At 37.9% G+C, this 25,027-nt stretch overlaps 1 protein-coding gene across 3 annotated transcripts in view; it reads right to left on the reverse strand.

Moving 5' to 3' along the window:
• Positions 1–25,027, reverse strand: part of LOC103129281 (calcium/calmodulin-dependent protein kinase type II delta 1 chain-like) — a 69,787-nt gene that overhangs the window by 19,454 nt on the left and 25,306 nt on the right. For all 3 annotated transcript variants that reach the window (XM_016664949.1, XM_007540323.2, XM_007540325.2), the window contains one exon: positions 13,301–13,360. In XM_016664949.1, coding sequence (XP_016520435.1) covers positions 13,301–13,360 — 60 coding nt within the window. The remainder of the gene's footprint in view (positions 1–13,300; positions 13,361–25,027) is intronic.

Raw genomic sequence — 25,027 nt, forward strand, 5'->3', positions numbered from 1 at the left:
TGGCTCACTGTTATTTTTGTGTTTTTAAGCTGCGGCTCGGTAGTATGAGTAAAAGCTGAACGACAAGGACTACAGAGAAACTGTCAAGAAGTGGCTTTGTTATGCACCACAGTGGGAGGAACCAGAGTGACGCCAACCAGAGTCAAACTTGGGTTACCTCAACACATACTGTTTCCTTGGTTCATACAGTACCAGGCTTAACCTCATGGATGCTGTTCTACCATGAACAAGAGACTGTTGTTCAAAAAGGAGTCAGATATGTTTAAAGATCTATGCCTGTTTTCTTAAATAAAATGCAAGACTAATACAATGTTGTCATTTTTAACTTTATATGCACACATTTTTGGAAATATGGTAATTTAAGATAACTTTGAATGACAACCATTGTCTGCCAACAAAATTATGTGTTTATCAGGGAGGAAACTTTTAATGTTATGTTATGATGTGTAAACCTATCAGACCAAAATATTTACATGAATCAGTATTGATTCTTTAACTTTGATTCAATGTAAAATGAACACAAATGTGCATTTAGATCCAAAGGTAGATGATGGTTGAATCAACATTGATATAGTGGCAGTTACTGATTCAACATGTAAGTCACCGACCACTTTCAATATCATTTCAATATCATGCTTCAACATGGATTCAATGTTTCTGCCCAACGTTGTTTCAACATCGTTTCACTTTGCTGTCTGGGTACGCAATTTGGGAACAGCCAATCAACAGCAAGGAAATGAATGGCATTTCTGGATTGGCTGCTTTGTAAACACCAGTAGCAATGTGTCCAGGGATTTTATCATTGCAAGCTGCATTTTCTTTAGAATATTTTAGATATGTTCTATGAAAAAAGTCTCTGAATAGATTAATTTTCCACAAATAATTTGGATTTTCACAGATTTTCACAAGGTCCTTTACATAAAACTTTTCATATCATTCCATCTCTCTGATCAACGGCATTTTAAAATGTATATTTCAAAGTTTAGTCACAAATAGCTATAAACTATTACTGAGTAGAAGCAAACTACGTTTTTTAATTGGTGATCTCCTGAACATGAGCCATCTGCCAAGAAAACCTCCACATGTTGAAAGTATGATTTGATAATGATAGAAAACATGCAGAGAGTAGCATGCCTCTGCCTTGGAGTTAGCTGCCAGATGTCGCTCTGCTAAAAATAGAACAATGGGAGTGATGTACTGACTGTTCTGGGGGTGGGAGGGCCTGGATGTCAGGCTGTCTCTTCCACTCAGTTGAATGAGATGACGAAGGAAGAAACTGTGCTAGTGGTGCAAAGCCAATTAGCTGGACAGGAAGCTGACATGAAGCAATGAGGTGTGAAGTTTGTCACATCAATGCCAGCCAATGGGATCCTGTAGCATCGGCTCAGGATTACGGAGGTTCTCTACGGTCTGCCCTCAGATCAGGTTCACTTTGACAGATTTACACAAAAACAGGTAAGGAGGGTTCACAATGCCTTGTTGAAGTATTCAACCTCCACAATCCTTCATACTTTGTCATCCTACTTTGATGAGAGTAGTATGTCATCTTTGTCATAGTATGTCAACTATGACAAAGATGACTTACTTTGTCATCCTACCAAATGACTAAGCATGTCATTTGGTAGGATGACATACTACCAAAGTAGGTAGTATGTCTACTTTGGTAGACATACTTTGAAAGTAGATAATCTTTCATACTTTGTCATCCTACCACTGCAAACCTCAACTAAATACAGCAGACGTCATTGTATGATTTGCTTCAGTCTGACACCACATTGGGCATGTGTTCAGTAAATTATTATAATGACATAAAGTATCAACATTCCTACATGTTCTCAATAAAAAACATAAATACATGTCATAGACAGCCTCATCATAACTGTAATAAATAGTGGTGGGACTTGATTAAAATTTTTAATCAAGTTAACTGCAGGGTTGGTAATTAACTGAAATTAATTGCACTTTAATCAAAAAAACAAAATAAGCAACATTTTCAATTAAAAAATACTTTTTACAGTTAACTTATTGAATAAATAAACATAGCATCTACAATAACTCTGAAGAATTAATGAGTTACAACATTCAATTTGCCTTTGGGGTTAGTAAAGTATTTTTGAATTGAATTAAATAACAACAAGGATACTTGTTTTTAATTTGTTATTTAGGTTATCCAACCATCAGGTTGGTGCAAAGTTGAAAAACTGCAGTGTAACTTTTATTTAAAAATATGTTTTTTTAATGTTAAAAATATAGAAAAATAAGATTTTTTTAAATAGAAAAATATGAGCTACAATCTGTGGGGAATTTTTTTTTTTAAAATAGAGCTCTGCCCTCTCCTTAAGGTCCTGCTGGAGGGATTTAGCACTGCCAATCATCCATGTGTATGCACTGCTCATNAAAAACAAAATAAGCAACATTTTCAATTAAAAAATACTTTTTACAGTTAACTTATTGAATAAATAAACATAGCATCTACAATAACTCTGAAGAATCTGTGGAGAATTAAAAAAAAAAAATAGAGCTCTGCCCTCTCCCTATGGTCCTGCTGTTATCTACAGAAAACCAGAGCCTGTTGGAGGGATTTAGCACTGCCAATCATCCACGTGTATGCACTGCTCATACCTTTCCCCTTGCTCTCTGCTACACTAAAGCTGGCTCACAACAACAAAGCCTGCCATGAATGCACAAGCTAGTTAACATGGCCAACAACGATTGTGGATAAATGGTTTTCCTGGAACAGCAAGTTGATTCTCCACCATTAGGATATATATATTTTAAATATTTTTATTACTTATGCCACAATTTGCCACATAGGACACAGCTCCTATGAGGTTTCTGTTTGTTTTTTTTTACATAACTGAACAGGACAAAATATTTGCATTCTACATACACATACTAGCAACCACTCATAACCTGTGCATATATAAGATATGTAGACTACTGATTACTGCTTATATATTCACCATAGTTTTATATATATTGTAGTCTGAATATTGCACCAATATTGTATTTTTAATAATACTGCAACATATGTATATTACTGCTTGTACATTCACCACAGTCATAGTTTGAAGGTATTTAGTCTGAACATTCGCACTAATACTGTATATTATTATAATACTGTATACTGTATATATACACTTGTACATACTTTTGTATATTTCTGTTCACAACTGTATATTTACCACAGTCATAGATACTGTTTGATATGTGTGTCAAAATATAATATTCCTCTCTGGAGAGTTTGACACTTCTGAGGATGTTGGTATCTTCTAAATCTTGACACGGTGTTCTCTTCCAATACCAGTTATTCTCTTCCTCTGATTTTTTTGTAGTTTGTAAATTCATATTATTTGTGTGTGTGCGTGCGTGTGTGCGTGTGAGAGAAATATATTCTTCCCTCCGACTGGCATCTTGCGTGCAGTGTGAACTTTTTTTATTATTTTTTATTGTTTCATACAGGCAGCTGTTCAGGAGAGAGGCCACAGCTCCAGGTTTGGATGCAGCTTCCCAGTGATCCTCTTCCTCCTCCTGACATTGTCTTCTTCACCGTCTCCTCATCTTTTATATACATAAATTATAGGAATATTTTGTCATGATTCCCCAAACACAGGCTGAATATCTGCTTGTATGTAATTGTAATAAATTTTTATGAAAACATTTTGTCTGTATTTATTTTGCAAGATATGAGTTTGAAGCTCTGACTACATACAGGTTGATACAAAATAAATATGACATAATTCTTTTAATGTTCCTTGCTTATAAATCCAGAGCTAAGAAATAATGGAAAGAATCAACTCAAAAGTTGTTCATTATGTTTAGTCAGTTGAGTGAGTCTAATAAATTATAAGTAAATCTCATGAAGGAGACAAAGGTTTTCATTTCTAATTGGACAGTCATACTTCACTTATAAAAATTTGAAAAAATATTGTGTGGTGTTGAACCACAGAAGAGGATGAGGGTTAGTTAATTAATTAGTTAATTAATTAATCTAATTGGCACATTATTTCAAACATTTCCTACCTGGTAGAAATAGATTCATTTTTATATTTTGGATAACCTTTTCTGCATTCTTGTTCATGATATACTGGATTATTTTTTTTTAATCATAAGCACAGGAAGTTACATTATGTGGTGAAATGAACCATGAATTCACCTTAATTTAGACAAAAATTTGTTTTTAATAACTTTTTCCAAGAAAAAAACAAAACAGGCATTGTGCAAATTGTACTGCTGATAATACTATCTTTAACAGACTGAAAACATATGAAGGCTCTGAAGAGGCTAATAATGCAAAAAGTCAAAATAAAACCTCTCAACATTGCCAAAGAATTAAAGTATAAAACATTCAAAGGCAAAAACAGGTTCCATTACAATAAACAATCCAGATTTACTGAATGAAAACTTCCTGTTAGCATGGCGGCTAGCTGATTACTGCTAGTTCTGATTGGCTGTTTCTGACTGAGCGGAGTAATTATGCAGGACAGGGAGGAGATCGATTATTTTTTCAGAGATTATCTGTCTCATGTTAGGACAGCGAAAGTTTTAATACGTGTGCAAAATTTATGTTTTAAGTTAGATGTTGCAGCTTTAAGCAGGTTCGGTGTGAGAGTCACTACCAGGTGGCGTTCCTGTTGAACCGCTGCGTTCAACAGGAACCAGCGTCTGACATCGCAGCTCGAAGACTTGAATAATTTTCCAGGTTATTTGTTTAGCTTTCTGACCATCATGCTAATCCGGGTGAGTGTTTGTAGCTGTGCGCTGCTTTACCTGCTGTCTGATCCTCCATGTTTTTTTTTGTTTTGTTTTTTTTTACTGCAGTGAGCCTCGATGTAGCCAAACTCCGTCAAGTATGGCATTGTTTTATGCCATATTAGATTTGTCGTGTTGATGCATTTTGACGTGCTTCAATTTTCCGCCGAAACACTCAAACTTCCCCATTCACTCAGTGCGTTATAGTTTGTTAGGAAAATAAATTTAAAATATGCTAGTTTTTAAACTTAACATGTCTTGATTGAAATAGCCTAATTATAGTTTTAAAATTAGTAACTTATTCTGGCCTATTGAAACTTTATGTTACCTGTAGTTACAGCAGATGGTTTGCAAAGATCTTTTGAGCTGTCCTTTATCTGTGTGGGAAACAATCAGGAGAAGTTCCAGCTTTTCACACTCATTTGTGAAAAGCCATAAAACAGCAGGAGTTCAGGAGAGTCTCTGCTCTCACTTTGTTTAGACAATGGAGACAAATGGTCTTAGATCTTGACTTGCAGGGAGTTTTAAAAGGGTCAGAGATAGCATCTGGTTGGATGAGCAAAGATACGCCTTATTTGAATAAATTAAAGACAAGAATACGCCTTTACTATAAAACTTTCTACACAGGAGTAACAAATCAGATTTGCTCTCGCAATTCTCCAAAGACGTCTTTGCTTTTCTTTCTTCTTTTCCATTTGTCTCAGGTAAATGAATGTATGTCTGTTGTTCTGCAGTTTCTGTTGTAATTTTATGAGTTGTCTTCTGTTGGATTAAACTCTGTAAGTCTGTGATGTCTACACTACCTCTTTGTTATTAAATTCAATATAATTTCAGATATTAACATAACTTTTCTTCTGGTTAACTTAGAAAGTGAGCTATTATTGTTACAGGTTAGTTTTCTAAACTACAAAAAAGCAACTGTTAGGGATGCTCAAATATGAANGTGTGTGTGTGTGTGTGTGTGTGTGTGTGTGTGTGTGTGTGTGAAATATATTCTTCCCTCCTACTGGCATCTTGTATGCAGTGTGAACTTTAACAATTATTTTTTATTGTTTCATACAGGCAGCTGTTCCACTATGAGAGAGGCCACAGCTCCAGGTTTGGATGCAGCTTCCCAGTGATCCTCTTCCTCCTCCTGACATCGTCTTCTTCACTGTCTCCTCATCTTTTATATACATAAATTATAGGAATATTTTGTCATGATTCCCCAAACACAGGCTGAATATCTACTTGTATGTAATTGTAATAAATAAATTTTTATGAAAACATTGTATTTATTTTGCAAGATATGAGTTTGAAGCTCTGACTACATACAAGTTGATACTAAATAAATATGACAATTTTTTTAATGTTCCTTGCTTATAAATTCAGAGCTAAGAAATAATGGAAAGTATCAACTCAAAAGTTGTTCATTATGTTTAGTCAGTTGAGTCTAATAAGTTATAAGTAAATAATCTCATGAAGGGGACAAAGGTTTTCATTTCTAATTGGACAGTCATACTTCACTTATAAAAATTTGAAAAAATATTGTGTGTTGTTAAACCACAGAAGAGGATGAGGGGCCCATAACATCTTCCTAACACCAACCGATGTAAATGTAAATGAATGTATGTCTCTGTTGTTCTGCAGTTTCTGTTGTAATTTTATGAGTTGTCTTCTGTTGGATTAAACTCTGTAAGTCTGTGACGTCTCCACTTATTATTGTTTTCTGTGTGGCTACATGCAGTCCGCCGGGAGAACCTGGGATCGAAGAAGATTGAGCCAGAGAGTTTTCTTAAGAAATATTATAACCTAAAATCTTCAACAGGACGTAAGTTTGATTATATTAATTTTAGCAACAGTTAACATTGGTGCATGTGAAATATTAGATAGAGCATGAAAATATTTTGAGTAGATTTTAATTTAGGTAGATTTGGATAATGATTCAAGTTAAAATAAGGACTAATTTTCTTAACTTACATAAAATCACAAACGGTTTTGAAAAAGGACCTTCACTACAGAATGTCTGCTATCAGAGGAAACAGATGTGCTGTGCTCGGCAGTTCACAAAAACAAAAGTAATGGGGAAAAACAGGATGGGAGAGATAACTTCTGTTTAGGTCAAATTCTTTGGTGTTTTCTATGAGGTAAGAAAAACACTAAAATCTTGAGAAAACAAAACTAGTATTTGGGATATTATGGAATCGCTCAGGCAGGAAAACGACCAAAGGTCTAGGTGAAAAATAAATCTCTTTCTGGTAACTAGGGTCTTTGCTCAAATGTATAGAAAGGGAGGAACTGGGAGAGACTCCAGATGTAACTGGCATGAGAACATCCTGTTCTGAGAGTGACCTTTGCTCTCTCTTTCTCTTTATCTTTGGTTTTGAATAGGTCTCCCATCCTATCCAAGTCATTTGAAACTGCTTAGAGATTTAGAAGGAGAGGACACACCTTCAATGCATATATTAAAATTAGCAATACACCTCTTAATAAAAGTCTCCACTTCACAGCAGCAAGCCGAATTGCTTCGTTTTGCGGCCGCACGAGCCGTTCCCAAAGGCACCTTTGTTTTTCTCCTGCCTTTGCTTTTCTCCTATTTTTGCATTTTGTTCATTTTTCTACTTTTCTCAGGTAATTAATGTGTTTTATGGTTGTGATGCTGATTTGTTTTTTCTATGCATTTAATTGTCTGAATAAAACTCTAGATATGTATGAAGTTGAATGGCAACTGGTTGTTCTCTGTGTGGTTTCCACTGTGTACATGCGAAACTCTGGATTCGGGACACTAGAGGAAAACAACGAGCAAAGAAGTTTAACAATTTTAATCCTCCAGATTTAGCAAGTTCCACACAACATCACTTAGGATTTGTTGGTTTAATGGTTTACCAACCATTAAAGGTTGGTAGAAAATTGGGTGACTTGCCCTTTAGCCATTTACTGAATTGGAAGCTGCATTAGAAGCCTTTAGCTTCATATACAAAACAAAGTCTGAGTATAAGGCTTACTGTGAGAAGGTATTATGATCAAATTATACATGCCGCTTTGGAAGAGTGTACAAAAGCACAGTGTGCAGAGCAGAGAGAACTTCCAGGCCAGACCATTTGTCAAAAAAGAAATAATGCAAATCGAAATTGAGCGCTGGTTATCTGTTTTTTCCATTTCCATTTTGTGCACTAAATGGGAAATCGGATAAGGAGCCGAACTGAGCCGTTAATCCGATTTCCGATTTTGGTTTAATAAACAAAAAACGAAAAAATGAATCTATTTTTATTTTTCATTTCAAACGAAAAAACAAACTGCCTGAGTGAAAATACATGGACCATGATCCTGATGTAAAGTGCCTGACAAATCTATTATTTGAGGGATCATATGCAAAGCTGCTCTGCAGTGAAGCTGATGAGCGAGAAGTCTGTTCGTCTTATCACCATGTCCATAATATGTGGAATGTGATCGTAAGAGAAGTCGCTCTTACAATAAGATCAAATTCAGTCTGTAAATCAATGCGTTGTTTAAGTAAACGTGGTGAGGGGGAAATGGCAATTTGTTGATCCAGATTGATATTAGTGGCAAGTTCTAGCAGTTTTGCTTTATGGAACTTATTCTCATGGGTGCAGTATGAAATAATTTGTCCACATAAGAATGCTTTAAGTGATTCCCAATGTAATGAATGTGAGATTGGATCCCTCTCATTCTGATTCATTGCAATAAAATCATCAATTTTAGCTATAATAAATGTATTAAACCTTTCATCTGAAAAAAGTAAAGGATGGAATCTCCAAGGTGTTACATATGGATGTTGAAAAGAAAACTTGATCTCTAATGAAAGAGGGGCATCGTGAGAAATGACAATAGAGTGATAATTAACAGCTGGAACGTCTGGAATTAGCTTAGTGTCGACAAAGAAGTAATCAATCCGAGATAAAGACCGATGCAAGTGGGAAAAGAAAGAAAATTCCTTGCTGAGGGGGTTGTAAAATTTCCAGGGATCAATGCAACCATTATTTTGACATGAAATCTGAGAGTGATCTAGACTTTCACGAAGGGACCAAATTACGAGGGTCAGAGTGATCTAGATTGGGATCGATGACGCAATTCATATCCTTGCCTACTATAAGGACATTATCATCTAAAGAGGGAAGGCATTCAAATAGCATATGCATAAAATTTGGATCATCAAAATTGGGGGCATATATATTCACGAACAGAATTGGGACATGAAATAATGCAACAGTGACAAACATCTGACATTTTTCGTTGATATAACTTTAGAAGCTGAAAACCAACTAAAATAGCAACCCCCTGGCTTAAGAGCTTTAAAGATTTTTGAAATTTGAGTGGAATACTTCAGAAACCCAAGCACATTTTAGTCTGACCTGATATCTGGTGTGCATGCGAGTTTCCTGCAAAAACACTAGGTCAGCTTTAAGACATTTCAAATGGGCAAAAGTCCTTGATCTCTTAAGTCGGCTGCCCATGCCTCTAATATTCCAGCTCAAAAATCTCACACAAGTCCAAGTTTGTGGGATATTCATATTATTATCATTAGTAGGCATTCAAGCTTTTTACAGAGAAAGGAAAAGAAAGCTGAATATGGACCACCGCCCCCCACCACTAAAAAAGGGAATGAGAAAGAGAACAAAGAAAAAAAGAAAGAAAGAAGTGAGAAGGAAATAACTTTTTTGAAGTGAACAACTCCCTACCACCCTCCTTCCCATAACACTTACAACAACCCCATTCACAAACGATGGAGAACCCAGTGCAGACTCCAAAAGGAGTCAGATCCCTTGAACCTTTGCTTATGGTTTTAAGTTCGACAGTAGCAGTAAACCTGCAATTTGAGCTCCCAAAAACTTAGCAACATTCGCCACCATGGCACAACTTAAGTACAAAATTTAACAAACTACAAAATGTTAATTACAAAGAGAAAACAACCTCAGTGAAGCAAAGAGAGTAATAGGAGTCGGTAAATATGAAACATAGTGCGTAGAGTTATGTACCTTTACAAAGTCCTCTTATTGAGCAACCTTATGAACACGCTGGCCTCTTCTAGTGATTTAAACTCCTTCTCCATGGCATTGTGTGTGACCTGAAGGTGCACCAGATAGAGCAGTCCAAAACAGATACCCGGGATCTCGCAGAGCTAACAGCAGGCATCATTAAAGGAACCCTGGGCCTGGGCCGTCTTTGGCGTGTGGTCAGGAAAAACAGAGAAGTGTATGTCTCCAATCTTGATCCGCTGCTGGGTCGTAGCTCGGCACAATATGTCCAAACAGTCCAAGTGATAGTGCAGGTGGACCACTATAGGGCAAGGTCACTCTCCAGGTTACGGCTGGAGAGTACGATGGTCCACCAAGGGCTCCTCCTCCAACTGAAAACCCTCCTTAAGCAAAGTGGAGATGGCTGTAGAAGAAGTGGAAAAATTCTCTGGAATGCCTATCAACTGTATATTATTGTGGTGAGATCTGGCCTCCAGGTCATCACATTTAGTGTCTAATCTTTTCAGATCCACTGATGGTTGCTCAACCTTACCCTGTAACGGAGTGATGTCATCGGTGCATGTAGAGTGATGTCTCCAACTCGCCCATAGTATCCTTCAAGTGCACGCAACCAGCTGAATGATTGTAATACTGATAGTTAATTCTGACTTCATTGCCAGGAGCTCAGCCTTAGTCCTCGACAAGTTTTTGGTCAGAGTTTCTCTGAGTTCAGTTTTGATTTCAATCCGGAGTGCAGATAGCAGCTTGGTCTTAAAGGCCGAGGAAGGAGTGTAGCCAGTGAGTTCATCTGGGCAGGAGGGAGAGTCACTACAAGGTGGAGATGTAGCCTGAGAAGCAGGTCTCTATTGCTGTGCAGACAGTTTAACTTTTGAGCTGCCTGATTTATGCTGTAGACAGCGAAGTAGAGAAGATTTATAAATCATTCACGTTCGCTCAAAGGAGGACCGTGATTATCTTTCTATCGTTATGGAGAAGTTTGATGAATATGTCTTATCCCAGAGAAATATAAGAGAGAGATCCTGCTTTCACCAGCATGTTCAGTGGCACGGAGAAAAGACTCAGTGTTTCATCCGAGCGCTGTATGACCTATCAGAAACCTGTGAGTTCGGCGCATCGAGGGAGAACATCCAGGACCGCATTGTTGTCAGGATACAGGATAAAGAACTCTCCTGCCAGCTGCAGTTGATGGTGAGTCTAATGTTGGCACAAACGATACAGACCACCAGACAATCTGAAGAGGTGGCAGCTCAGGTGAGCCAACAGGGCAAATCGGTGAGATCAGTGGAGGAAGTCCACCATAAGAAGAGATACATGTATTGGAAACCAAAACACAGTAAGCAGCAAGGAAATAAAAAGGGACAAATGAAGATAAATGTGGGAAATGTGGAAAAGTACAGCATTCTAGAAACAATATGTACCCTGCAAAGGAAACTGTGTGTCACAACTGTTGTAAAATAGGACTCTGGGCCAGGGTGTATAGGACCAGAAAAGCAGTAAATGGCATTACAGAGACTAAGGACAAAGCAACCTCATATTTCTTCTAGGTTCAGTGTGAGATAATCATGAGAAAAGCAAAACATGAACTGTTCAGCTGAAAGTGGATGAAAGTCCAATTGAGTTTAAAATCGACACCAGTACAGACGTCAATGTGATAAACGAAGAAACTTTTCACATACTTAACCCTGTTAGAGCTCTGAATCATCTGATCATGATCATGCTGACTATAGCACCAGACCTTGCCTTCTACAACATCACCAAACCAGTTTCAGCACACGCAAGCAGTTATGGGCTGGGAGCAATGCTGCTCCAGCTTCACAGAGAAGAGTGGAGGCTGATTTCCTACTGCTCCAGACTCTTCTCAGATGCTGAAACACGCTATGCACAAATAGAGAAAGAATGTCTAGCTAGTGTGTGGGGCTGCAGGGTTTCCCCCAGAAAACTTGCTCAGCCCGGTGGTCGGGGCGCCAAGGTGGTCCACCATGTTTTTGTATTAAAAGATGTTAAGTTGACAGGAAATGTAAAAATGTTACTAATTATATGTTACAGGAAAACATTGCCAGTGAAACGCTATTTAAACCCACAACTAGTCTTAAAAAAATAAAATAAAAAAATACAATTAAAATGAATATCAATTATTTGCACTTCTGTTTAATCCAAATTAAGTCAGCGGCTCCATCAGGCCCCCCAGGCCTTTGGGGCCCCATAAATGCTAATATTTTAACGCAGATTTGTTTATCGAGATGATCAATGCTGCTAAATTTCATCTGATGGTTTCAGCATACATAAATTAAAAGATTTTAAATTGTTTAACATTTAAATGTAAGATTTTAAGGAGCTGGCAAGTTTACTTTGTAAAAGTTCAAAGAACAATATTCATAGTTAGATTGTTTTGTTACCATAGCAACAATCTGATGCTGTGAGTCTAATCTCTGAGTTTGTGCTCTGTTTGTTCACAAATACAAATTAGTAAATTATAACTTATTGCTTCTTGGCCAGTTAAACTACTCCCCGTCTCCCAGATTTCACTAAATCTAACACAGAAGCTGTTAGAGGCTCTGATGTTTTAAGCAGGAAGAGGGGCCCCTGCATGATGACTTAAATCATCATGCAGGATCCAAGGCTATATGAGGCCTTGAGCGCGAGGCAACGAGCAGAGGCACCGGCTGTGTGATTGGTCCGCTCTCCGGCTTTAAATGCATAAAGTATAAACGTATCTTTTAGAAATAAATCTGCTCTGTGGGTGAAACTATGAACAACAGAGACACAATCCGGCTTTAAGATTTAGGAGAAAAAAGAAATTGAGTATTTTTTTTTTCAATTATTATTTTTTCTAAAAATAAAATAAGCAAAGCTTAGCCTGGCGGGGGGCCTAGTAAAGCATGGCGGGCCGCCAGGCTTATAATACACTTTGGTAAACCCTGGGCTTGTGAGAAGCTTGACAGATATCTTTGTGACCTAGATCAGTTCAGGCTGGAAGCTGATCACAAACTACTGATACCATTAGTAAATAATCACAGCACAATAACGTTCCCTGGTGGTGTCAGCGTCTTCGTATGAGACTTATACTGTTTCAGGTTTGGATCTCATATGTACCAGGAAAATCCCTGTCGCCTCCGATGCTCTGTTTCGAAGCCCACTGTCACATGACAAAGAAAAGAGTGACATGCACTCTGAGCTGGACAGTGATGTGGCGACTGTAATCTAAGGCATCCCTGCAACACCATCCAGGATGGATAGTCTTAGAATGGCAGCAGTTGATGGATAGCTTCAGGCTGTCAAACATATATGACATAAGTGGCCAGAGTACAGCGACAATGTGCCATTGAAGATGAAGTGAAAAACAAACTTTCAGAAGCTTCAGCAGAAAGCTGAGATAAAAAAGATAAACTGAAGCTTTTCATTCTACAAGCATTAAATCAAACATTTAGCTACACAGATCAGAAACTAATGACTACAATGCTGCTTCCCAACCAGAAGGCTGTCCATATCAACATCTACGTTGGTCATCAAGAGTACAACACAGAGTAAGGGAAGACAGAGAAATGCATTAAGCTGGAAAATAAATCAGTTACCAATGTTGGCATGTTTGAGCAGGCGACAGATCCTGGCTTCGCGCTCCAGCTTCTGGTGATCTGTGGGGAAGGAAAAAAAAGTGTTACCCAAGTCCCCCTGAAATTTGGTGTCATCAGGTGTCATGTCATGTTTATGACAGTGTCATGTCAGTCTTATGCCCACCCCCTCAAATAAAGTGTTACCAATGATTTCTGTTAGGTTTAGTATTGACTCCAGATGTTTACATGACAGTCTCTAATATACATTAGAGTTTTAAGAGTGTTAAAGTACGATAACCAGTTACATCAAGTAGTGCAGCTGTACAGTTAAATGACACAGAATACCCGATTTAAGCTGGTTTTTGAACAGATCAAAATGTATTAATGCTCTCATGACACCAACAGTGGAAGAAGATAGCAAAAATAACAAACCCTATTGTATTATTACAGTTAATTATAATTATGATAGACAATTGTCCAGATAACAGTAAACCACAGGATCATCTTCCACCCCACTGTGGAGGACATAACTGCTGACTCAGATGTTTATGAGGAGTCACTGAGGACATTTGTTTTCCAATTCAAAAAACATAGGCAATGCTGACCCTACCCCTAACCACTGAAAGCACGGAGGGATTCCCCTCCGTGCTTTCTGAGGGGAAGGCACGGAGGGGAATCTCAAACAGCTGACAAAGTGCAACCCAGAGTCCAGCGGACATCGGAAATGATATGTGGAAACAACATTCACGTTTATTCAATATTCCGTGAAAAGAATATCCACAGAAATGACCAGGAGAGGAGTTGGAGCAAAGTTGCTACTGCAGTTGATAAACCCAGTAACTTTTCAGCTGTTCATCGTCAACGTGACATAAATAGATTATAATGATTTTCAGTCAGGACTTCATGCTGGCACTAGCCACATGCATTGCAGGTAGATTGTAGTAAAACATTGATTAATGCCTGGTTTTAAAATGAGTTAACTGGACTTATAGTCATTATTTTGAGTCCATTGTTGGACGGCACGATCAAACCCGATCGAATCCGTTAAACATGGAATTTCTGTCAGATAGTGTGTGGTCTCAGGTTTTTTAAATGGGCCGACAATCAGCCGACAGTTCTAAGATCATGTAGTGAGAGCTGGGCATTACGCTAAAGAAATGAGGAAGGGAGGATCAGTGGAGAGCAGCAGAGTTGCTCTCCATTGATGACACTTTTTTCATCCAGTGTCATCAATGGAAAGAAAAAAAGGCAGGAAGAAACAATAAGCCGATAAAATAAAAGGAGGTCGTTAACTTTCATTTATCGCACGATTAATTGATTTATTGTTTATTGCGACAGGCCTAACAGAAATCTGCTTCTCATTTGCCTGCGCCAGCCACTGGGTTATCATTAATCAAATCAATATCCAGCTTCAGAATGGATTTATCCTACCACTACAATTATCACAGGTGTGTAATAGTCTTAATTTTGGCTCTACTTCAGCACCACTGTGAAAGCATTGAGTTGCAGAGGAAGAGAGGCCACATTGCTGCTGAATTTTGTCCTTTATTATTAGTCCAAAAATCAAACCCTTTGTTACAGAAGTTAAGTAAAACTATTGATAAAAAGATTTTTGTTCACATTCTCTAAAACGTGATCATTTAAACTCTATTCAATAGGATGTATTTATAGAACAATTCACCACAAAGGCTGCCTCAAGGCACTTTACACAGAGAAATATGTAATCTATTCAATCCATAAATTCAGTCAAAAAGATTAGATTAAAAGTAAACACCACACATTATTATCTGATTCCTGGTAAACAATGCAGTCTAGTACGGGTGCGCCAATGTATAGGCCCAGTCGATTTCTTTAATTTTGGGAGATTTGTGATGTGAAGCCAATCTTATCCCTCAATTTTATCTACCTCAGCAAAGATCTAAAAATCTATTACTGTCCTCTTTTACTCTGTTGTGACAAGGTTTGACTGAGACTGGCGCACCAGGTCATGTCTGCATGTTAGCAGTTAACAGTAGTGACCCCACTGTTACCAATTCAGCAACTTTCTTGCTATATTTTGCAGCATTTCAGACAAAAAAAAAAAAGGTAAAAATTGAACTCGCAGGCCATGTTCTTAAAGAGCGCTAATCAGTGATTGGTCAGAAAACTGTAATTGGTGAACCCCTACACTCAAGTTTAGTTTATTACTGAAACTGCTTCAGATATTTTCTGTCCAATGAAACCCAGCAGATTGCTTCAAGTTACTGACTTGCAGTAGGCCGTCAGACTGATAATGCATGCAAATGCCAGAATCACAACTACAATCTACTGATTGACGAAGACATTTACTAATCAATGTCTATATCTCATCTGCTCATCTGTGCTCTCCGCAGTTCTTCAGATACAAATTCACTTGGAATGGGCTGAAATCATCAGAACACAGGACCTCACAGAATGTCCAAGAATTTTGCTGATGTTCATTATTAAGAAACAAAAACCAACAGTTTTAAAAACACTCAATGTCATTCTGGATGATGTTCTTTTTTTTTTCTTTGTTTCGTCACACTTCGGACATGTCCTGCTGACTTTTTTTTTTTTTTTTTTTCTTTGTTTCGTCACACTTCGGACATGTCCTGCTGACCACATGGCTTTGGTTTCTGGAAAATCTAATTTTAGCCCTCTCACTCCCCCTCAACTGGTTATTCAAATTAGTTAAGCCAATGCCACGCTCATGCAAATAGGAGTCAGCCTGCAGCTTTAAAAACAAAGAGAAGCACTAAATACAGGGTGTCCCATGAAAAAGTGGCCCACATTACTATAGTATTACTGGCGGCCTTCCGTAAAGAAAGAACTTGAAATGCCAAAATCTTTACTCATGCTTTCCAGAAAATGCTGGAAATGATCCCCTTGTGCGTCAATGCAGTATTGGACGCGCCTTAAAATATCGTCATATATGCGACGCAACTCTGGGGCACCAGTGCTCTGAATTACATTCCGAATGTCGTCTTTCAACTGCTGTAAAGTTTTTGGGTTATTAGCATACACTTTGAAAAGTGTACAAAAAAGTTTAAAAAAAGTTTTAAAAAGTAGTTTAAAAAAAGTAGACTACTTTTTCGTGGCCCACCCTGTAGTACAACAGTTCATGAAATATGCTCCAACGCTGTAGGAACACATGTGAAGAGAGATCTAGGAGGACAGAGAGGGGACTGCATGGATCAGATTTGTGACCTCCCAGCCACTTCCAATGAGTTTTACCTTATGCATCAGCATCTAAAGTCTTATTGTCCAGCTTTAGTTGGAATGAAAACTTTTTGATCCACTCAATGTTTTTCCCAATACTCCTCAACGTATTCTCCATGTGTTTTGTCAACCAGTAGAAGGTTTCTCAGGCATCAAGGGCATCTTCAATCCTTGTTCCACAGTATGCACCAGAGTGGTCAACAAGAAAGTGTGCATTCTAAACAACAGTGGAATGCACTATGAAGCAGCAGTTGTAATGGCTCGACACACTGGGAGCAGTAAAAGACAGCAACAGGACAAAGTCATTGCCACTCTGGATGAAATCTAACATACGGACACAATAGCAGTGACATAATCTAAACATTTTCCAGTGTTCATGTGAGTGTCACAAGTCAAGGTATACATGCCTAAATGCTTGAAATTTCACATGTACAAATTTCTCTGCTCGCTAGGCTAGAGGAAGGCAAGCAATTGTTGCCTCATCACGCAAGTTCCATAGGATATGAATGGAGAGGGAGTGGAATGGCCTCCCATGTGTCTCCCATACATCTTCAACAACACTGATGCAAGAAAGGAGAAAATAATCTGCAGTTATTAAGGCATTTGCTGCAGTCTGTCCAGCTGAATAAGTTCAGTCATTTTACTGCTCAATGTAGACACCAACTCTCAGGACACCTATTTTAAAGGTTTCTGATATGTCCTACTGGAAGAAGATCCCTCTAGGCAGAACCTTACAGGGTCCAGTTCGCTGGTGGGTAGAAGAATTTACTCCTTCTTTCCCTCTTGAACTGTTTGCCTCTGTGACACTCTCTGCTTAACACCATGGCTAATTTTTTGTTGAGCAATATTTAAATTTGGAGCATTTCGGTTCAATTAACCACAAAAATAAGACGACCCACATACATGTTCTGATAGATAATCAGAAGTGCAGGTGTTTAAATTAGCTAATCAACCACCGCTAGTGTTCAGGCGATCACTTCATAATGATCGCAAAATGATGATTCAAAAACAAGTCTGCAATGGACAGAATGTTCTGTTTGGTGTTTTTATGTACTTTTATGTGTGGGAAATGTTTTTGGTTTTTTTTAGTGTTAAATCCTGATGCACTTGAACTAATCTTTGCTCTGAGCTCCCAGGGCTGTTGCCATGGCAACAAGTCTACCTGTGACGTTAAGCTAACAGACTGAGGGAAAAAAAAAATACAGTCACCCGTTTTTCTACATTTTTCTCATGGACTAATTGCATCATTTGTTTGTAGAACGTGGTGATATTCAGATCAATCATCAAATAGGATGAAATATTTCATAAAGCATATAGGAGCCAAAGTTTGTTACATTCTAAACCATGACTCCTACAGCGACAATTAAACAAAATTAAATTATTGGCCAATATCAAAAGAGAAAGTTGTTTAGTTCTGTCTTGTGTCTTTACAGAACTGACAGAAACCAAACTATTTATAGATTTATATGCAGAGAGAATATATATTTTACAAATCCAAACATCAGCATCTCAGCTTTAAGACACATTTTATAGAATCCAGTAACATCAATGGTCAATCTACTCACCAACTGTTCCAACCAGACCCAAAAAAGGTTTTGCATCTTTAATATTTGCTAAATATTAAAGACACATCATGTCTCATCTACTGCATGTAAGTCAGCAGGACAAAAGGTTTTGCCAACCAACTGAAGGACAGCTGTGGAGTCAGAATCACATAACTGAAAAATACCAAGTTTTCACTGACAAGGATTCATTTGGTTACACAGAAGTTATCAATTCTGCTTTTGAAATGTTTAATAACATTTTGATTGTTATAGAATCTTGTGCTGTTGATGTTTTTAACACTTGAAAAATCAGGCAATAAAAGGCAAACGTGATAATTCTTCACAAAAAAACATTACTGAATTATGACAGTTTACATCTGTAGGCAGGCATTGAGCAAATACAGGCTGATTCCATAAATTAGAATATGACTGAAAAGTTCCTTTGTCAGCAGTTCCATCACCAAGTGAAAGACTTTATTCAGATTAATTAGATGTTTTAACACATTTCGTAGTATGTTTAATAGCTACTAAAAGGTTATTTTCAAAAGGTACTATTAATCTGACAAGCCTGATTAGGACATATATCCTAATTTATTGAATAAGACTGTCTGGCATTCACATGTCAGTTTTGGGATTACTCTTAGAACTTAAAAAGAAAAAGTCGTCCAGTAACTGTGGGTGCATCAGCGCCCCCCGGCTCCTCCTCGTCCCCACCAACTTGCAACATAAAGTTACGCCCTTGAATATAACAATAGCAAATCTTTAATGTATTGTGGTGCATTGATTGATTTATAAACCATCGGTAGTATTTTAAAGTCTATTCTGTGAGCTATTTATCTCCTTTTAGTCTTCGATAACAACTAGATGACTTTATGTCCTGATACAAACCTCAAAAACCAAAATGGATGCACTTTTTTTCCTGAATGTACTGTGAACCCTTCAAGGATCATTTCTATTTTTCCATCTTTTAAACACAAAACTTCGTACTACATCATCTACAGCCCCATATTTGAAAGTGCAGCATATCCGCACTAGAAAGTGAATCCACTGACAGCTTTTGGCAACTTACGATGTGACGGCAGCAAATAAAAGTGAAGGAAGCCATAAAATCCCAGTCTTTCCTCGCAGGCTAGTGCCTACAGAAGAGGGCCAGCCCTTAAATCCAATCTCCTCCCTCTAATCTGCTAAAGATCAGAATGAGAACTTCTCGGAGATAAAAGATAAGAGGGAAAATCTTTTCTCTTTCTCACCGACAGGACAGAGGGAAAAGAAATAAGAGGAACACATTAGTAGGGAACTAATAACTGAAGACTGTGGTGTGGTGATAATACTGGCCTGTTTAGCAGAAGCTTGGCAGATAACTGGGTTACATCTGATTCTGGATAGGTCTGGACACCCAAACTGCTCATTTATTCACAAAGAGCATCCATCCAGCCCAACAGATTTGCTTCCCCCCCCCCAGAGCATAAAGAGATCTGCACCTGCTTCACATATTCAAACATCATGCATCACTGATTTACACAATGCTGCAACACAAATCAACCCCATACGCTGAGGAAGGAAGCATGAAACCAGGCAGCAACATCATATTCACCCAAACAAGATGTGCTCTGCAGCTGACTGGGACGCCACTGCACTCTAATGAAAGAGTTGCAGCACCATGAGAGCTGCTCACTTTTAGTTAGACCCTATTTGGGAGTAGCACAGATGTGAGCAGTGGCACAGGGTAAGCCAGGTTTTAACAGTTCCAACTCCTGGTGGTTAAGGGTTTTAGGCATTTTCAGACCTACAATGATGCTGTGTATGTGCTGGCTGAATGTTGTCACCATGAAAGCTTCCTTTGGGAACTCAGACACACTGGAACATACTGTAAACCCACTTCAGCAACTCCAGGTTAAAAGCAGACTGAACCTCCCTAGAGGCAGCAATAACTTCTTCCTCTGTTGTCTTTTGGTCTCTGCAAGCCAGCACTTGCAAAATTACCAACAACCCGGTGTGACAACATTCCAGTTCAACTTAAGGAACACAAATTCACTGGAAAATACACGGGCGTTTAGAAACACACACACACACACACACACAATGTAGTAAGAGCTGAGGAAAAGTACTACAGTCAGCGAGGGTTTAAGAGATTAAGCCGAGATAAAACTGGAGTCTGCCCTCTAATTGAAAAGGGGATCTACATATAAGCTTTGTCACTAATTTTTACATTTACATAAATGCACCAAATTCAGACTGAAATATGAGATTTAAAAGGTGAATAGTGAAGGTGGGTGACATCAGAAACGCCATTCACACCCCATCCACCTGTGGTGAAGAAAACATTCCCTGCCAGCGACCTTTATTTAACACCACCCACCTGACTCGCACCTCTCGCTGTCACCCGTTTGCTCCATCTTAAGTTTTCCTTATGAAAAGCAGAACCACTTCATCTGGCCTGTCCATGTCACAGCGGGCAGCTTGCGTCTTACTAAGGACATGCAATACATAACCATTCGTCAACATTTACCACCACTGCACTGTCCTTTTCCAGAAACAACAACATGTCTTCTCCAACCATCCAGCTATATTCTACTGGAATTGAGTAGTAGTGATATTGCAGGGTTTAAATTAGGGCTGTTGTAAACAAATATTTCAGTAATCAAGTAATCTATCGATTATTCTTACAATTAATTGAGTAATCGGATAAAAGAAAGATAAAGTAAAACACTGGTAAATCTAACATAACAGCAGTATTACTATCACACATCAACATCAGTCCTACTTTTCACAGTTGAGCTTCCCCAACAATAACTTTTCTGTAGTTTAGAAAATGAACTCGTAACAATAACAGCTCACTTTCTAAATTAACCTGAAGAAAAGTCATACAAAAATCTGAAATTATATTCAATTCAATAATAAAGAGTCAGGCTCACAAATACGCAAGTAATAACCTGGCCAGAACACGGTGCACTAAATAATAAAATGTAATTTAAGAAAGCGTCAAGGCAGATAAATTTTCCTCGAAGAATTTTAATAATCGAGGTACTCGAATCACTCGAGGAATCATTTCAGCCCTACTCATCACTTGCTTGCTGATAAAGTCCTAACTCTCATGTAGTAAAACCACCATTCACCTTTTCTTGACAGAGAAGGGTTTCAGATATGACCATATTTTCCTTAGCTCCACTCAAAGCAGCCATAATCCACAGTGGATAGGCGGGTGGAGGAGGTTTACTTGATGTGATGCAGTGACAGTGGCACGAGACTGGGATTATAAACCCTGGATTACACATGCAAGCACAGAAAAACAAATCCACCTCTTGACATGCTCCACATTTCACTCGCACTCACTTTGCCCTGAATAATGCTGTATCAACCCATCACACATATCTTTGGTCCTTTGTGAACCTGCCTCATACACCACTTTCTGAGAGACTATCAAACAAGTGATAAGTATTGGCTATTGATCTTGTTCAATTACCTTGAAGGACAGATCCTAAAACAAGGGTATAGAGTAATTTGCATTCGATGAAGTGTAACCCTGAACAACCGAAGACATTTTTCCCTCTCCTGTAGCTCATCAAGTCTGTATCTAAGAGTCAGTCACACTCAAGTGGAGGCGTTAAATCTCAGTGATGTGACACAACCTTAATTATCCACTGCTGAGGGCGCCATGAACACTAGCTCAGACAAATTCAAGACAGAATAGGAACTCTCCGTTTTTCCAACGAAAGCACTGAGGAAGTCTTGTATAGATTTCTAAATGGGGACTTTGTAGCTTTGGTATTGACTACTATGAACATAGAACTAATAGATCCTAAAAAAATAAGATGTAAGAAATCAAAGGGAAAAAATAATTGATGGATGTTACCTTTTTTTTTTTTTTTTTTTTTTTACAGTAACATACTGTAAGTGTTTCCCATATATGAGAAAAGAACCTAGTTGTTTAAATGCTTCTTACATTAAAAGGAGCAGTATTCTGTGGTTTCCAAATACAGGGTCCCATTTTACAGCATAATGAAGTCACTATCATCTTCAGTTGTTATAAAAACGCTGTATCAAATACGACTTAAAAGAATTTTAACACCTAAATTGGGCCTCTGTCTCTTTAAAAACTCCTGCCCTTTTTCACATTCTGCCTTCAGGAAGACACAGAGTGTTAGCTCCTCTAACCCTGTGAAAGAGTTTTTACCAGCATTGCACTGAGAAGTAAGCCTGTCACAATAAGCAATATATCAATTAATCACATGACAAATTAAAACCAGCTCAATACTTTTCATTTGCATGTTTTGGTGTTTTTCTCTTCTCTCTCTCTACCAAAAACTGGATCTCAAATATACGGAGCCCTCCAGGGGACATGGGGAATGTTTTTTCTTTTGCGTTCCCTCACAATAATCTACTGATCAGTTCATGTGGCATAATTGATACTGTAAGCCTTTCTTACGGTGGCTGCCGTACTTTCTGCTTTAATACAAGGTTATGTAAGGTTTTTCCATGTATGTTAATAGCTCCTGGTGAAATATCTGACATTTTATATCTTTTTCTTTAGTGTGGAAAGCCACAACAAACTTATATTTACAGAAACTTTCCGTAATTAGGAAAGAAATAAAAATACATCCAGACTATTTCTGAGTTATTATCGTGGGGCAATAAGTCATCCGACAGCTTTGATTATGTCTCTTATTGGTCTGAATGGTTTAAATGGCTGCTTTCTGTGCCGTTCCATCTGAGCCTTAGACATAAACATGCAGTAAATTAATTGATTTTCAATCAGTTTTTTGCACCACATAGTTCATAATAATAAACACGTTTTCACTGAGGCTCTGTAAGAGCTATATGAATGAAATAAGTAATTATTGATATGACAGGAGCAGCAGCTTTGACACCTGGTGGTGGGCGTGTCGATGTGGGCGTGATGTCACAGGTATGAATGGGAAAGAATGGTGTGCTGGATTTGTGTGTGTGAGGAAGCGGGTGAGCCGGGTGGTCAGTCCTCGCAAAGATTGGAGCATGATAATCAAAATGGAATAAATCAATAATTGTGACAGAACAAAGAGGAGGTTTGGAGTTGATTGATACACGGACAGAAAGTCTTTTTATTTACTGCATGTTTAAGCCTGCTAAGGCTAAGATGGAACGGCACTGAAAGCTGCCCTTTAAACCATTCAGACTAATAGGAGACACAATCAGAACTGTCAGATGACTTATTACCCCGCGGTAACTCAGATTGGATGTATTTTTATTTCTTTCCTACTTACGGAACGTTTCTGTAAATATCATAAGTTTGTTGTGGCTTTCAACACTAAAGATATAAAACGTCAGATATTTCACCAGGAGATATGAACATACATGGAAAAACCTTACATAACCTTGTATTAAAGCAGAAAGTATGGCAGCCACCGTAAGAAAGGCTTACAGTATCAATTATGCCGCATGAACTGATCAGTAGATTATTGTGAGGGAACGCAAAGGTTTTGCGAGAGAACGCCAAAGAAAAACCATTTCCCATGTCCCCTGAAGGGCTCTGTACAAATTTTTTTAAAAAGAACACTTCTGTTTACAGATACTTCATAATTCATTTTATTTTGTTGTCTGAAATGGAAAGAAATATCCAAAATAAATAAAACAGTGTTAAATGTTCATTAACCAGAATCAAAATCCCTCTAAATATTCATTAGAATTTAAAGTTTGTTGATTTTTGAGAATGAGTTCTTGTATTATATCATTACTATTGTATTACTTGAAAAATGTCTTAAAACATCATTTATTGAAATAACTTCTGGGACAAATTTTGTTATTGTAACAGGCCTACTGAGAAGTTGCTTGTATAATAAGCTCAGCAGATGCGCAGTTTTACCAGGTGTTTGCTAATTGCTGCTGGCTAGTCTGAAGGAAATGAGTGGGGCATCAACCTGTAAAGGATTCTAAGGTGATTTCCACATAGTTTCAGCTATCAGAGAGGGTGTTCTTTGAGGTGGAAGCTTGGCAGATCCGAGGTGGAGCTTCATCGCTAAGGCAGCACTAGGTCCAACCAGGTGTTTTGAACAGTTGAATGGTTGTTATGGAGTTTAACAGATTTCTCAAGCATGCATGAAAGAATTAAAGCAACTATTCCCTTGTCTTTTTAACAAGGGAATAACATCAGAACATCGAATTTAGTTTACATTTTATCTGTAAAAAAGATAAAACTAAACTAAAATAGGTTAGTAAGAGGGCACACTGTACACAAATTATTTTCTGTCAAGCAGATTTTAAAGTATTTAAATATGTGAGAGCTGTAATTTTAAACAGCCTTGTTATAATACAGATAATGGAGATCGACAGAAATGCCAAGATTTTTCTGCGGAACAGCGAACACAACTACAAATTATTCATGGAAAAGAGCATATCTAAAATATTTGAAAGAAAATGCATCTTGGGAGCCTGAAATACCAGGAAGCTGCTACTTGACAGACTGGCTGCTGTCTGCAAAGCAGCCAAACATGGACTGATGTTCATTTTCCTGGCTTGGCTGAACCTTCCAAGAACAGAGATAAGGAAGACCATAGCTTATATGGTAATGCCAAAATTGTTTCCACTGTGCGCATTGATGCATTAATAAAATAAACAAGTATAACCATTTTAAAGGGTGTCTAAAGTATTCATGAATTTCAGCTAGTTATGGTCCTTTACCCCTATGAATACAGGTCCACAGTAGAATAACAAGCATACGTTCTGTCTGGAGAATGCTGGAAGTTGAAACTATGTGGAAATCACCTTAGAATCCTTTACAGGTTGATGCTCAATGCTGATGTCTTTCTTGCTTATTAGGAACACACATCTGTACAACTCAGGGGTAAATGAACTTTGGATAAGGGCCATGACCAACAGTAAAACTACAAAACATGTTCTATAAATGCTTTCTGAATTATATTATAATTATATTGTTATTACAAACATCTCGTTTTGCATTGTGGCCAGAAAGTTGGATTTTGGTTTCATCTGACCACAGCACCTTCTTCCA

The sequence above is a fragment of the Poecilia formosa genome, unplaced genomic scaffold (assembly GCF_000485575.1).
Source record: "Poecilia formosa unplaced genomic scaffold, Poecilia_formosa-5.1.2 Scaffold532, whole genome shotgun sequence".
NCBI lineage: Eukaryota > Metazoa > Chordata > Actinopteri > Cyprinodontiformes > Poeciliidae > Poecilia > Poecilia formosa.